General features: G+C 36.5%; 1 protein-coding gene across 10 annotated transcripts in view; it reads right to left on the reverse strand.

Annotated features, from left to right (window-relative positions):
* The window catches only part of EXOC6B (exocyst complex component 6B), a 613079-nt gene that overhangs the window by 504070 nt on the left and 91829 nt on the right, over positions 1 to 17180 (reverse strand). For 9 of the 10 annotated variants that reach the window (XM_045054390.1, XM_045054386.1, XM_045054387.1 and 6 more), the window contains 3 exons: positions 10107 to 10154; positions 8340 to 8430; positions 8183 to 8228 (listed from right to left, as the gene is read on the reverse strand). In XM_045054390.1, the coding sequence (XP_044910325.1) occupies positions 8183 to 8228; positions 8340 to 8430; positions 10107 to 10154 (185 nt within the window). Of the gene's footprint in view, positions 1 to 8182; positions 8229 to 8339; positions 8468 to 10106; positions 10155 to 17180 lie in introns of all 10 variants that reach the window. The other variant, XM_045054391.1, reaches the window with a different exon arrangement.

The raw sequence follows: 17180 nt of genomic DNA on the forward strand, positions 1-17180 counted from the left end.
GAATATAAAAGAAGAAGGAAGGGAAAGACATTTAAATAATCCGGTAAATTGGATAACTAAGGTCAGAATAATTTAGACATAGTTGAATGCTATTGTGAGAAGAGGAATGTTAATTCTAGGCAAATTAAATTTTGGTCCTTTCTTGCCATGGTACAGAACTCTTTCACAATAATGATTTTTAAAATTCTAATAAGTGATCTTTTAAAGCAGATTACAACTATCCGTGAGAAATTTTTATAAATTCAGAGTATGATAAGAATATGAAATGAAAGCTCTCACCACAGGAAATATTAGTGCCTTTCCTAATCAAAAAGCACCATTAACAAATATTTAATCCTTTCAACGTATTAACAAGTAGAAAGATGGTCAGATATCTTTCCTTAGGAAGCATAAAACCTAGAAGTATTATCAGTACTTACAGCTTAAAACAAAAACAAAAACAACAACTAGGCTTCCAGCCATGAAGGAGTAACAAGGAACAGTCACGAACTCCCAATCTTAAAAAGCAGAATACTGGCTAACATATAAAATCTGTTTTCAGATAGTGGACATTCAGTGGCGTCTGATAAAAGGGAGACCAAAAAGGTACGTTTAATAATTATGCAGATTATCTACCTGAATGTGATTTCTACATCATGGACACAAAGAAAACCTAAACAGAGCCCAGCAGCTTAGCAGAGTTAGAGTCAGAGACAGAAGTTCAGAAAAGCTGACACAACTTGAGGTTGTACAGCAGAAATCCAAACAAAAAGAGGGAGAGGGAGCAATGCAGAAAAAAAGACTGCAGCATCTGCAGAATCAACACAGGGGTTCCCTTAAGTCTTTGCGGAGTACTAAGTCAGTCATAGAAAAAGTGGGATTCCACACAGACAGGCAAAAACAAGGGAAGGAAGGAAAGGTAGGCAGGGAAGGGAAAGAGGGGAGGGAGGGAGAGACAGAAAGACACCAGGAAGATGTACGATAAACACTTCAAAGAGCTCAGACAATGCAGAGGAACCTTGGTGAAGAATCCCTAGAAATTCCTGAGTTATTCAGAGTACACGAATACTACTCTGAACTACCCCTGAAACGAAGGCGCAGCTCCAAAGATTAAAAAGAGGGGGCAGAGGGCGCATGCCTGGGTGGCTCAGTGGCTTAAGCATCAGACTCTTGGTCTCCTCTCAGGTCATGATCTCACAGTTCATGGGTTCAAGCCCCGCATCAGGTTCCACATTCCTGGCGCAGAGTCTGCTTGGGATTCTCTCCCTGCCCCTCCCCTGTCCATGTGCACGCTCACACACTCTTTCTCTTTCTCTCTCAAAAATAAAAAAATAAACTTTAAAAATGGGTTTGAGGAGATCAAATAGATCTGCAAACAACTCAACTGTTTGCCAAAACAAAGAGCAACACTCTCTAAGGGAAAAAAAGGCTCTCGAAATTCCAGACACTCAGCAACATAATATAATGTTCGTCATCCAATCAAAAATTATCAGATATGGTAAGAACCAACAAATTGATCTACAACTAGGAAAAACAAAATCAGTCTGCAGAAAGAGATCCAAAATGCCAGAAGTGACAGAACTAGCAAAGAAGTACATGAAAAGAGATATCAGAGCCATATACATGTAATTAATGAAAGACACAAAAATGAGAAATTAAACATAAAAAAAAAAAAAACAATGAACTCCTAAAGATGAAACACATATTATCTGAAATGAAAATATCACTGGATAGGATTAAAAGAAGATTAGACAATACAAAAGAGAGAGATCAGTGCACTTGAACACAGCAATAAAATCTGTCGCATATGAGGCAAAGAGAGAAAAAAGACTGGGGAAAAGATAGATCTTCAAGTCATCTACGGGATTATTCAAAGTTGTCTAACATAGATGTAACTGAAGTCCTAGAATGAGGATGGGAAAAGGACAGAAAAAAATGTTTGGAAAAACAGTATCTGAACATTTTCCAGATTTTAAGAAAATTATAAACCTACAATCCAAAAAGCTAGACAAACCACAAGGAGGATAAATTCACATAAATGCATGCATACACACATATGGACACCAAAGTGAATCAAAATCAAATTGCTAAGAAAAAATGACACAGATAAAAGTTTTAAAACAGCTTAAGGAAAGACACATTAAGTACAGAGTGACAAAGATAAGACTGCTCACACACCTTTCCTTCAGAAACCACATAAACAAGAAGACAAAGAAATGCCACCTTAACTAATGAATCTTTACACCTAGAATTCTATGCCCTTCAAAAAAATTTTTCAAAAACAAAGGGTAACAATAAGATATTATGTCACTCACCAAGATGGCCATAATCAAAAAGACAGACAATAATAAATACCAACATACTGAATTTGCAGAAATTGAAATCTTCATATGCTGCTAGTGGAAGGCAAAATGGCATAACTGATTTGGAAAACAGTCTGATTTGGAAAACAGTTCCTCAAATGGTTAAACATAGAGTTACCACGGGATCCAGCAATGCCATTCCTAGGTATACAGCCAAGAGAAATGAAAACATATGTCCACACAAAAACTTGAAACAAAAATTCATAGCAGTATTATTCATAAAAGCCAAAAAGCAGAAACAACCAAATGTTCATCAACTGATGAATGGATAAATAAAATGTGGTATATCTATACAATGGAATATTATTCAGCAATAAGAAGAAACGAAATAGTGAAATATGGCATAACATGGATGAGTTTTGACAATATTATGTTAAACGAAAGAAGCCAATCACAAAGAACCACATATTGTAGAATTCCATTTATAGTAAATGTCCAGAATAGGCAAACCTATAGAGACAGAAAGTAAATTACTAGTTCCCAGCAGCTGGCAAGTTTTGTGTGTGTGTTCGGGGTGGGGGGGAGGGTAGTAACAACTAAGGGACTCAGAGTTTCTTTTGAAAAGAATAAAAGCATTCTAAAATTGATTGTAGTGATAGCTGCACAACTCTGTGAATACAATAAAAACCACTGAATTATACATTTTAAATGGATGAATTAATAATGTAGAAACTATATCTCAAAAAAAGCTGTTAAAATATTTTAAACAAAAAGGATATTAAAAAACAGACCATGTAAAGACTAAACAAAAAGCAGTAGTGGCTATATTAATACGAAACAACATTTTTTAATTTTTTTTTTGTTTTATTTATTTGAGAGAGAGAGAGAGAGAGAGAGAGAGAGAGAGAGAGCATGAGTCGGAGAGAGAAAGAATCTCAAGCAGGCTCCAACACTCAGCACGGGCCCTGCTGCACGGCTCAATCCCACAACTCTGGGATCATGACCTGAGCCAAAATCAAGAGTTGGCCGCTCACCTGACAGAGCCACCCAGGCACCCCAACATATATTTAAAAAAAAAAAAAAAAAAAGAATATTACCAGGGATAAAGAGGAACCTTCATAATAATAAACTGGTCATCTCATCAAGAAGATACAACGAAGATATAACAATGCTAAATGTATATGCACCCAACAAGAAAGCTTCAAAATACAACAGCAAGAACTGAAAGAACAGAAAAAAGAAATTTGCAAATCCACAATCATAACAGACAATCTCAACATTACTGTCAGCAATTGACAAATACAAAATCACTAGGATGTAGAAAACCTGAACAACACTGTTAATCAAGGGTATCTAAATAATAGTTAAAGAATGCCCTATTCAACAACAGAATATACATAATTTTGAGGTATACATGAAATTTTCACCAAAATGGACCATATGCTGGGCCATTAAAACAAGTTTCACCAAACATTTAAAAAGTTGAAATCATACATCTTACATTCATGAACACAGTGAACTAAAATTACAAGTCAATTTTTTTAAACCTGAAAAATCTACTACTTGGAAATTAACCAATTCATTTCTAAATAATGAGATTAAATTTCTAAAATCACAAAGGAATTAAAACATTTGAGATAAAAGGGGGAAAAAAACACATCATCATAAAACAGGTAAGAGCAGTTAATGCACTGCTAAGAGAAAAATGTACAGCTTTAAATGGCTACATTAGAAAATAAAGAACCAAAATCTACCTTATAAAGCTAGAAAAGAGGGAATTAAACCTCAAGTAAGTAGGAGAAAGAAAATACTAAAAATAATAGCAGAAATCAGTAAGTAACAGTAAAACCTAAAGATGCTTTTCAGAAAAAAAATTAGTGCAACTGATAAATTTCTAGCTAGAATAATCAAAGAGACTGAGAGAGAAAAGACACAAATTATCAACTAAGTAATGAAAGAGAAAGCATTACTACAGAGCCCACACATGTTAAAATTATAAGAGAATATCCTGAACAATTTTGGGATGGACCAGCATGGTGTGCAAGGGACCCAGTGGAGTGGGGAGGATGTCCATATACAAAGGCAGCCTGGCATGGAGTGTCAGAGCCCAGGAGAGATGACAAGGGCATTCAGCCAGGACTTACAGTATTACAGCCCAAGTGGAGTAAGGAGGATACCATAGAGGAGGGCAACTCAGTGTGCAGTGTTGAGAAGGTAAAGAGTTGCAGTGACAGCGATGATACGTGATTAGTTTCATACAAGGAAATGATTCAGTAAGTAAATGTATTAAGAGCAATGAAAACCAGGTTACTCACTAATGAGTACAGCAAGCACATATATCCTGGCTTCTACATAACATTCTCTACCAAAAGAACCATAGTTACTCGGAGAGTTGCCTGATTCCAGGGCTGCAACAGGCAGAGTATAAGATGAACCTGAAAAATACCTCCTTCATAACAAAGTCCTCCAAAAATTAAGAGGACATATTAAAAGGACATGGAAGCCAGACATAGAAGCACCACTGGTGCCATTCAGGATAATTTGAACAAGATAAATCATACTAATAAATCATGACTCATCAAATAAAATAAGAAACTGTGAGTCCATACTGACATAAAAAAAATTAAAGTGAAAATCTGATGAAAAATGATTAATTTATATAACTATAAAATACCTCCCCACAAAATTTTTAATTGCAAATGTAAAAAAGAGCAACCTTACAATGCAAATGTCTGAAAGACACCATCTTAATCAAGTAATCAAAGTGGACATCATCATTGATAGGACAAATAAAATGTAGGTGCCACCTGTAAGATGCAATGAGAACATAGCACCCCCTTTGTGATATTCCAGCCAAAGACATAAAACATGAATCTAACCATGAGAAAGTATCAGACAACTCCAAACTGAGGAGCATTCTACATAAAAATTGGCCTGTAATATTCAAAAGTGGCAAAGTCATGGAAGTCAAGGAAAGACTGAGGACAGTTCCAGGCTGAAGAATAAAGAGACATAACCGTTAAATGCAACACACGTTTTAAACTGGATTCTTTTGCTGTAAAGAACATGATTGAGATAATTACCGAAATCTGAATTGGGTATGAGGATTAGATGCTACTAAAGTATCAATGTTAATTTCTATTCTCTGTTGCATTGTGGCTGCACAGAAGAGTATCTTTATTGCTCGGAAATCACACTAAAGTATTTGGGGAGGGTGTCACATTAGCAACTTAAAACTGATTCAAGAAAAAACACAGTTAATTTATACTGTACTTGAGAATGTTTAAAAATAAAATTTTTTAAAGACCACAAAATAAATGATAATAACAAAATTTACAACTACTATAACAACAAAAAGCACTAACTTTACAAAGTTATTAGATAAGCCATGCATTGCAAGAAAATATTTGCAGGATATTCCTAATAAGAGGAAAAGGTATCCAAAGCATATTAATAAATTCTAATAAATGAAAAAACAACAAGAACAAACCTGAGAGAAAAATGGGCAAAATAATGAAAGAAAATCCAAATGCCCAAAAACCAATCTCACTAGTAATCAAAAAAATGAAAATGCAGAATAATGGTCTATCATTTCATAATCATCAGACTGGCAAAAACCACAAAGTCTCACAATACAGATGTTACCTAAAGGTGGAGTAACAGACCTCCCCAAAAAATGACAGCAGGAGTCTAAATTGATAAATCACTTTGGAGAATAATATCTAGTAAGAACAAATACATGAAAATCCTTTTTTTGATCCAGCTGATCTCTTTCTAGGTATAAACCATATACCAGCAGAACTGGTACTACCTGGGAGCTTGGTAGAAGATGCCTAATCTCCAGAATGGCCTCAGACCTACTGAATTAAGAATCTACATTTAACAAATCCCCATGTGATTTGTATATATAGCAACATTTGAAGAACATAGTTCTCAAGAAACCCTAAATGTGTGAACAAAAGAGACACAAACAAGAATATTTACTGAACCACCGTCTGCATAGCAAACAACTGGAGACACATCGAATGTCCTTCACAGTATGTGAGGACAGCTATCTTGTAGCAACAACAATCCCAAAAATCTCAGTGTCTTAAAGCAAAGATTTATAACTTACTCATACTATACACCCATACCAGGTTGGCAGAGAAGTTCTGTTCATTGAAGTTACTAAGGGATTCAACCAACATCTTGAGAGTTACCATTGGTCACACCCAAAGGAAAACAGACCTCTGGAAGGACCTTGTGCTAGAAAGTAACTGCTAAGCCCAAAAGTAACATTCACCACTTCTGCTCACATCTTATCAGTCACACAGCCCAATGGAGCCCAGGAAACATAATCCTACTATGGCGCCAGGAGAAGACTGAGCTGAAAGTATTGGTGCACAGCACTTATAACAACTACTGGAAATGAGAGGGGAAATGTGAATTATTTACATAATGGACTATTACGAAGGATTAAAGTAAGTGAACTAGATCTATATACATAAATAAATTCTCCATTAGTGTGGAAGCCGCAAAACAGCAGATATTTTTGTCTGTTTTCTTCAGAGCTGTACCCCCAAGAACAATGCCTAGCATATAGTAAGTAATCCATTCATTTTTGTGGAATGAATGAATGAATGAATGAATCTCAAAAAAACCCAACTGAGAACCATTCATGTACATGTTTTTAAAAACACAAAATAATACAATATATGATTTGCAGACGTTAAAAACATGGACTAGAAAGACACCAAATTTATGATACTTGTTTCCTCAGGGGAGTAGTGAAAGGAATAGGGTTGAGGAAAGGGACATAAATCTTATCTATAATTGTAAAAAAATGTCTATCTTTACCTCTCTCTGTCCAGATATGTCTATATACGTCTATGTGTATTTATATATATATAAATCAAAACTGGAAAATTATTAATATCTGTTAATTCAGAGAAGCTGGTACACAGTGTTTTTTTTATTCTCTGTAATCTTCTGTAATTTTAGAACGTTACCAAGAGGTTATCAGAAAAATAACACTACTTTCTTATCTCACTGAACAGAACTTCTCCTATTATCTGACCTACATTCTCATATGTGAACACATCCTCCTGGGAAAAAGATGGGTGTCTAAGAAATTCAAAAAACTTTGATGCTTCATGCTTTTTAGGCTTTAAAATTCTGGAGGATTTAATGGTTTTATTAACAATATTTCTATTGTTATTTCAATATCGCATTTTAATTCTATACTTTTTCCCTTGAAACCTAGGTAAAAATCAACATTCCAGAAAGATGTGTCCTGTTTATCAGACAGCCTCACATACCCCCTCATACTGCAGCACACTCCAGGGTAGTGTGCTTACTCTAGCTTGGGAAGAAGAGCGGAAGAGTCACTATAGACATTCCTTTCGAAAAAACCAGAAGAAAACAGCCTCCATAATCGTGTGAACCAGCTCCCTAAAATCAATCAGTCAACACCTCCCTCCTTCCCTCACTGTACACATAGACTTCCTCCCTCTCTCTCTCTCCCCCTCTCTCTACTGATTCTGTTTCAGGGAAGAACCCTAAGTCACCCCTGCACCAGAACCAGTAATCATTTTTCTACTACAATACTAAACCAAAGCATGTTTCTCCAATAAACTACCACTAAAAGTTACGTGTTTTATCCCTGAAAGACCAGGTCTTCTAAAAAACCAAATTATGAGTAGTGTTTTTCTTATTAAACATGATATATGGCAAAATACATCAGCATACCAGCAGTGTATATAAGTAAGTCTCAGGATGAATCAACAGATATACCAAAGGCTAGAGAGGATGTTACACGGACTTAATTATTTCTTGAAAGGTTAGGCTAAATATGGACCTTAAAACTATCCTAATTAACAGAAATTTTACACAATAAAAAATATTCAATAAAACAATCTTACCTTTTAGTTTTCATCTGGTCCCTCAGTTTGCTATACATCTCTAGGACTTGAAAGAAAAGGGGGAAAAGAGCATATAAGTATTATTCAGAGCAAGTGAAAAACTTATTAAAGCTAAAGGAATTACATCAAGAATCCTAGTCCATTTCCAGCTCCTCACCTGGAAGACACAGCATTAATTTATCAACAGTGGCTGAAATATTTCTCTGTTGTAGTCGACACTGCTTCAGCTCTTCCATTGCTATTACCAGCTTGGCAAGAGGAAAAAAAACTGAATTATGCCAGTAGCTGTAAATAAAAAGCTTTCAGTCACATTTTTCCACCCTGTGTTCAATTCATCAGAAAATCCCAGACAGTTTCATAGAAAGACCTGCCAAGTGAACTAAGAAACTGCCTTTCTCAACTAGTAAAACATTCCTGCGTGGTTTCCCATTTTCTCCCCAAGATACATACTATACTGGAAAAGGCCAGCTAAAGTGGAATCCTAAAATCCAGGGGCTATCCAGAAGAAAAGAAAAAACTTGCAGATTTTCTCCAAGCCTTACTCAGACCCTTCAGCATGCTTGGTTTCATCAAGTCTTCTGAGAAGATCCTATGTTTCTCTCATCAGTGCGAGGCTCCTTGAGGGAAACAGTCCTCCCTATATTGCTTCAGTTGGGTTTTAAACATAATCTTCAACTAAATCTCTATTTTAACAAATAAACCACATGCTTAGAAGTTATGGCTTTTCCAAGAGTTCCAGTTTAGGGAAGAGTAACTCACTTTTCCTTCCCATTTGAAGTCATACCACACTACAACTAGAAGAAACTGCATTCTCTGTGTAATTTTAAATATGTGAGACAAACTTTCAAAAACCAGTAATCTACATAGCTTTTTGTGGTACTCATCCCGAACTTATACCTAAAAAACGTTATCTGCTTAGGTAATACCATACAAAAAGAGAGAGGAGAGAGAGAGAGAGAGAGAGAGAGAGAGAGAGAGAGAGAGAGAGAGAAATAGCCCTGATTAAGTCATTGATAAAACAATCAAAAGCTAGTCTTAAAAATTATTAAAACTAAGTAAGTACTAGTCGGTAATAAAAGTACATGACACAAAGAACAGTGATGGTCTGCAAGTCAGAAAATAATTGCTATGTAAATTTTAGCAAATCATCTGTTTTAGTTTCCTCACCAATAAAATGGCGATAATACCTGTCCTGATTTATCATAGGCCTGTCATGGGAATCAAGTGAGAAAAAGGATGTAAAATAATCTTGTAAACTGTGATGGCTTAAATGGCAATTATATCAATTAACAGAATCACTGATTCACTTTTTAACAAATATTTATGGAGCACCCACCTTGTGCCAGTCACTGTTTAGGCAGGCAGAGGGAATATGGCAATGAATAAAACAAACAAAAATTCCCGACTTCACGGAGCTTAATTTCTAATGGAAGGAGACAGACAGAAAACAAACATACCACTAAAAATATGTAATAGTAGAGCACGATAGGTGCAGTGGAGAAAAATAAAGCACAAAAAGTAAAACTAAAAAGAATGCAGGAGTGAGAGCGAGTCTGCAATTTCAAATAAAAGGCATCATTAAGAAGGGAACATCTGAGCAAAGTCTGAAGTAGAATATTGGGGAAAAAGCATTCCAGACAGAGAGAACAGCAGTGGCCACTCAAGTGATTTAAAACCACAGCTACGAAAAGCTACATCCTTGTGCTCACTTTGGCAGCACATATACTAGAAAAGCTACATCCTTTCTCATTACACTTTCTAGCGGCTATATTCATTTAATTCAGAAAAACATTAGGAGAAGCAATGATAATGTCCAAGTTCTCCAACACACTGCTCTTGGTCTTCTAAGCCATCAAGAATGCAGTCATCACAAGAGAATGACAGGAAACAGAGAAGATTTGTTCAAAAGGTAAACCGGCCTTACTTCCTTTCCCTCATGTTGCAGTTTTCTATTAGTATCCGTCACTTGATTCTGTGGAGAGAAGACAATTTAAACTCATAAAAAAACAAACATTTAGACAATTGTTGGGTAAGATCAACATTTTTTTTTTAACTTTTTAATGTTTATTCATTTTTTGATAGAGAGACAGAGTGTGAGTGGGGGAGGGGCAGAGAGAGGGGGAGACACAGAATCCAAAGCAGGCTCCAGGCTCTGAGCTGACAGCACAGAGCCCGACATGGGGCTCGAACTCATGGACTGTGAGGTCATGACTTGAGCCGAAGTCGGACGCTCAACCGACTGAGCCACCCAAGCACCCCAAGATCAACATTTTAAATGAAAAGACTAAAAACAGTTATAGAGATTCTTTCAGGATCCCAACACGTTTTGGTTTAATGGCATTCTCTTGGGTCTAAATTCTATCAACTTTTCTACTCAATGTTTTCTACTGCATGGTATTTTTAAAAATCAAAGAAAACAAATTTACTGACTGACATGTTCAGCTTAGAATATTCCAAACTAAGACACTATAACAACTAAAGATCACACCTGAGTTTTGGAAAGAAAAGAGAGAAAACAGAAAATAGAAAAAATTACCCAGAGAACCTTCGCATCTCTACTATATGTACAAAGAACAAATTTTACCATAGATATTCCTCACTTCACCAATGTATTCCTGGAAAACTTGGGTGTAAACTGAACTTTTAACTCAGGTCAAATTTTCCGTTTATTATCCTAATTTTATTTTTTTTATTCTTTTTTTTCTTTTAAGTTCATTTATTTTGAGAAAGAGAGAGAGCACAAGCAGGGGAGGGGCAGAGAGAGAGAGGGAGAGAGAAAATCTCAAGCAGGCTCTGTGCTGTCAGTGCAGAGCCCAACATGGGGCTCAGTCTCACAAACCATAAGCTCATGACCTGAGCCGAAATTACGAATTGAATGCTTAACCAACTGAGCCACCCAGATGCCCCTATTATCCTAATTTTAGAAAACATTTTATCTTAATTCTTTTCGAAAATTTTTTAACTGTGCTGTTATTTTTGACAGAGAGAGAGAGAGAGAGACAGAACACGACTGGGGGAGAGGCAGAGAGAGAGGGAGACACAGAATCTGAAGCAGGCTCCAGGCTCTGTGCTGTCAGCACAAAGCCTGACGTGGGGCTTGAACTCGTGAACTGCAAGACCACGGGCAGATCTGAAGTTGAACACTTAACCGACTGAGCCACCCAGAGGCCTCTTTTGGATCATTAATTCAAAATAGTTCCTAACACTTCCGTATTCTCATTTTTTTTTTTGAAATTAATCAATCTCTTCATCAGATAGTCAAAACTATGTAAACAGGCCTTAAAATTTATCTAGAGTTCATAATTTAAAGGCGCTGGCACCAAGTTTTTTGACATCCACTTTTGGAGATTCGACTGATATAAAAAAAATTAAGTATACAGAATAGTAATTTCCTCACCATGTCGATAGTATCAAAACATGAGCAGGGGCACCTGGGTGGCTCAGTCAGTTGAGCATCCAATTCTTGATTTTGGCTCAGGTCATGATCTCATGGTCATGATATCAAGCTCCATGCCCAGCATGGAGCCTGTTTGAGATTCTCTCTCTCCCTCTCCCTCTGCCCTTCTCTCCCTCTGCCCTTCTCTCTCTCTGCCCTTCTCTCTCTCTCTCTCTCTCTCTCTCTCTCTCTCTCTCTCTCTCTCTAAGCAGCAACAACAAACATGAGCAATATTAACTTCTAAAGCTTTCTTTAATGGAGGCTTTTTACCCCCCTTCCACCAATAACTGCCACTCCTTACACTTTTAAGACATTCCCTTAGCTGAGTGTTTCCTATTATGTCCCTTAGAACACCAAGAAATGTTAATAGGCACTCTTCACATGCACCCAGAGGTGCACACAGTGCACAGATAGATACACACACACATATACATACACACACACCAAATATCCCACTAAAATTCAGTGGGAAATTCCACTAAACAGGTTACTTTATTCAGGACTTCTTGAAGCCTTTAATATTCTGCATGTACCATGAATGCCCAATAAGGGGGATATCATACAGAATGTTTTCCACATTTATTTAACATAACACCCTTTTACTGAGGATCATCTTAAGAAACTAGTTTTTCAGGAATACACATCTGAAAACTTTTCCCTACACTATATACTACACCTGGAGTATCATTTTCAGAGCAGATTACCACAAGCACCTCCTTTTTTCACAGACAAAATAAAACCCAACCTTCTCCAGAAAGTCTTTATGAAGTAACAGAAAAAGAAGAAACCCTCAAACCTCCTCTTTACTATTTAATAGTACCACATGTGAAACACTTGGTTTTACTGGACTATTAGCTCAACATGAATTAAGAATTAAGAATGTAGCTGTCCCAAATGCAGAGCTAAGACAACACTAATAGAAGCATTGTCTAAATGCTTCTAAAATGCTTCTAAATGCTTCTAAATTGTCTAAATTACGGGGGTCAAGAAACTATTTTTGCAAAGGGCTAGGTAGATAATCTCTGTTGTAACTATTCCTTTCAGCCACTATGGCAAAAATGCAGCCATAAACAAAACGTAGATGAATGGGCATTGCTGCATTCCAACAAAACTTTATTTACAAAAATAGGAGACAAGCTGGATTTGGCCTGCAAGACACAGTTTGCTGATCCTTCGTCTGGAATCAGTAAGATGGTAAGACTCTAAGACCACATGATAAGAATTACATTAAGATGCCATGTTTTAGCAAGGCCACTGACAACTGAAACACGGTTAGATGGGAGTATGTTTGGAGAAGAACTCAAAGCTACACACATGAAAAATAAAGGGTATTTTAGCCCAAAGATGGGTAAAATATTCATTTAGAGATACTATATACTATACCTGGACACTATACACTATACCTAAATAACAGGTATCCATCAAATATCTGAAAAGCTATCACAATAAAGGTGCTAAAGTATCTGAAGGGCGATCAGAAGAAAGATGCTGCCCTAAAAATAGTGCTTTTTACTCAAACTAATAAATGGATGTTACTAGAACATAGGAAAAATATCAGCTTAATATAAGAAAAAGCTTTCAAGCTATGTGAATAAAAATGGGGTGGGATGCCTTGAATTGTACTGCTATCCCCCCCCTTTCACAGTAGTTATTCAAGAGTAATTTGTTTTTTAATCCTAGATATCTCATGAAATTCCACCTTCCATGAATCTCCTAAATTCAAAATCATGGTCTCTATTTACCTTATAAAGACACAATTTCTAAAACTTTTTTTAACCTCAAACTCTTTGCAAGAACATTTTACATTGCAACCCGTACACAAGTTTAAGGAATACACGCAAACACACACACACACACACACACACACACACGCACACGCACACACATGCATGCCTGAGGCAAAATTCCATGTAATACATGCTATTATTTTCTATTCTGTTCTGTTCTATTTCATTTCAATTTTTATTAACAATACTGATTATGGCCCCCTAAACTGATCTCATGCAAATGATAGTTCTAAAACACATTCAGAGGTGGGGTGCCTGGGTGGCTCAGTCGGTTGGATGTCCGACTTCAGCTCAGGGCATGATCTCATACTCCATGAGTTTCAGCCCCCACATCAGGCTCTCTGCTGACAGCTCAGAGCCTGGAGCCTGCTTCAGATTCTGTATCTCCTTCTCTCTCTGCCTCTCCCCCAACTCGCACTCTGTCTCTCTCTCAAAAATAAAATAAAAACATTAGAAAAAAATTTTTAAACACATTCAGAGGAGCCTAACCAATGCTTCTAATAAAGATAATTACTATTTCAATACTATTATAACATAAAAATGAAAGGAAATGGGGTGCCTGGGTGGCTCAGTCAGTTAGGCGTCCAACTCTTGATCTCAGGGTCTTGAGTTTGAGCCCTGCGTTGGGCTCCATGCTGGGCATAGAGTCTATTTAAGAGAGAGAGAGAGAGAGAGAGAGAGAGAGAGAGAGAGAGAGAGAGAGAGAGAGAAGAAAGTATCCTGCTGATCCAGGATGCTACTCCATGTAGAAAACATAAACATAGAGAGGGATAATATATACACTATGAATCAAAAGAAATAGTGGGTATTCTAGAAAGTGTAGTTTCTCTTCATTGTTATGTTAAAATAATACTGACAATAGTTAACATTTAACCTTGTCCATTTTCTAAACATTTTTTCTAGAGTTCAAGAATCTCAAATTTTCATAGGTTCTTAAGCCAGGTTGAATGGATCCCTCCGAGAGCAAAACCTCCCGGGTGTGCCGCTAGACTTTAATAGCCTCAGGTTTCAGAGGAAATGAGTGGAGCCTGAAGCAGTCAAACACCCTGAACTGGCAGTCATGCTTTCTCTCAGGGGCATCTTGAGTAATCTGAAGGAATTTGCAACCTGGAACAATTTGGAGGAAGAAAGAGGAAGGGAAGATGAGTACCAAGCGGCCAGTGATACCAGCAACTGGTGAACATTATGGGCAATATTCAGTGGTCCTGCCAAGGAAAGTATTCTGCCCCACAGCTACTTCAGTGACCAGAGGCAGAGCTTTATGCTGTCCCTCACAGACAAGGGGCCCGGAGAGCAGAGGGAGAAGTTTGGAATATACACATACAAGAAACACAGAAAAGAACAGCCTGAGGTGAGAATGGAAAGTTGGGATGGCTGAGTGAGGACAAATAGCACACATGGCTCCTGGCAAGAGCCCCATATCTTTGTTTTTAGACATTGCAGATACTTCTGTTCATCTGAAGCCTCAATTGTCCATTTCAGCCTTCAAAACTTCATTGTAGCTTTTTATTTTAAATGTAATCAAATTGGGGCGCCAAGGTGGCTCAGTTGGTTAAATGTCCAACTTCCTAAGGTCATGATCTCGTGGTTTGTGAGTTTGAGTCCCACATCAGGCTCTGAGCCGACAGCATGGAGCCTACTTGGGATTCTCTGTCTCCCTTTGTCTCTGCCCTCCCCAGTGCATTTTCGTTCTCTTTCTCTCAAAATAAATAAATAAACTTAAAAAAATTCTTTAAAAAAGACAAATATAGTCAAATTGTTCATACTTTTTAATTGCTTACTACATTAAGTAAACATTTGTAATACCTTCTCATGTAAGATATTTTTCTAAAATACACTGTAGTTTATTATTCTTTTAAATGAATGTACCAAGATTTATTTTACTAATCTTCTACTAAATGACTTTAAGGACATTTAATGACTTTAAGTTTTACACATTAGAGGGCAGGGCAGGGCAGGGGAAAAATAATTAAGTTAAATTAAATTTAGGGGGTGTAGGTCGCTCAGTCGGTTAAGAGTCCAACTCCAGCTCAGGTCATGATCTTGTGATTCATGGATTCAAACACCGCGACAGGCTCTGTGCTGACAGCTCAGAGCCTGGAGCCTCCTTTGGATGCTGTGTCTCCCTCTTTCTCCGCTCCCCAGCCCTCCCCTTTCACACTCTGTCTCCCTCTCTCAAAAATAAACATTAAAAAACATTAAATTAAATTAAGTTTTACACATGAAAAAGAAATCATATGAACATCCTTATACATACACCTATAGCCTTAGAATAAGTCTTTAAAACTATGTGGAGTCTGGGGTTCCTGGGTAGCTCAGTCAGTTAAGTGTCTGACTCTTGATTTCGGCTCAGGTCATGATCTCACAGTTACTGAGTCTGAGCCCTGCATCAGGCTCTGTGCTGATGGTACAAGCCTGCTTGGGATATTCTCTCTCTCTCTCTCTTTCTCTCTCCCTCTCTGCCCCTCTCCCACTCACACTATCTTAAAAAAAAAACAAAAACAAAAACAAAACAAAACAAAAAAAACTATGTGGAGTTTTAAGTATTCATAAATAAAATTGCTCTCCTTGAAGAGCATAACAATCTATACTCCAACCAGGCGTTCCCTGTTTGACTGGTATCATATCTCTACTCTTAAATAGCATTTTTTTTCATCTTTTCATTTAATTAGGTGACATTTTATTGTTTAAGTCAGCATTCCTTTAATTTTCTAAATGGTAGAGTTCCTTTATATTTCTTCTTATATGAACCATATATTAATGTCTATTTCTCAGTTTATTAGACTGTTCATATTTTTCCTTTTAACTTATAAAGACTTTTCCTATGTTAAGGATATTAATCACTTAGCAAATGTATTTTTTTCTTTTTTTGGCAAATGTATTTTTAAATAGCTTTTATTTATTATTTATATTTTTAACTTATATGTAGAAAAGATTCTTTCACTTTAATGTTGTCATTTCTATCAAATATTTTCTTTCTGGCTCTACAGATTTTGTTTAGAAATGTACTCCTCAGTCCCCAAATCACATAAATATTCATCTGTACTTTCTACTAGTTTCTTTATGGTTTTGTCTTTTCTATTTAACTGTTTTGTTCATCTGAAATTAATGTTGATATATTGAATGAAAAACAGATCAAATTTAATTTGAACTAAAATAGTTACGCATTAAGCACAGTAACAACAACAACAAAAAACAAAACAGAAGAGCTGTTACTTTTGGAGGGGAGAGTAAAGAGAGTAACTGAGAAGGATACAAAAGAGATTTAATTGTGTTGGAAATAACACACTTCTTAAGAAGGTTGGATAGCTGTTGTACAGCTCCATAAGCTCTTACTTGAAACCTTGGGACCCACTGTGTTTTGGACTCCAGAAATTTGGAGATTTTATAAAGATAATATGGCACCTATTGTACATTACATAAAACCTCTACCCAATGGGTAGTAGGACAAGATCCCACCATCAAACACATTAATAATTCTGCAGCAAAATACAAAATTTTACATTAAATGAAACATTTAAAAGTTTGACAGCTTCATGCAGGTTAGGTTTTACAGTCAAAGTAGCTGATAAATCACTGTAGCTTTAAATAGCCCACTTTTCCCCTCAATAAAGTTGCTTCTTTGCTTTTCTTATCAATGTATTGTTTTATAGGAATTTCACACTCACTATCAAGTTCATCTTTTTGGGATCTTAATCCAAATTCCAATAAGAGAAAGAGGAGGAGGAAGAGGAGAAGAAGAAGAAGAAAAAGAAGAAGGGAATGAGGGAAGGAA

The sequence above is a fragment of the Felis catus genome, chromosome A3 (genome assembly GCF_018350175.1).
Source record: "Felis catus isolate Fca126 chromosome A3, F.catus_Fca126_mat1.0, whole genome shotgun sequence".
NCBI lineage: Eukaryota > Metazoa > Chordata > Mammalia > Carnivora > Felidae > Felis > Felis catus.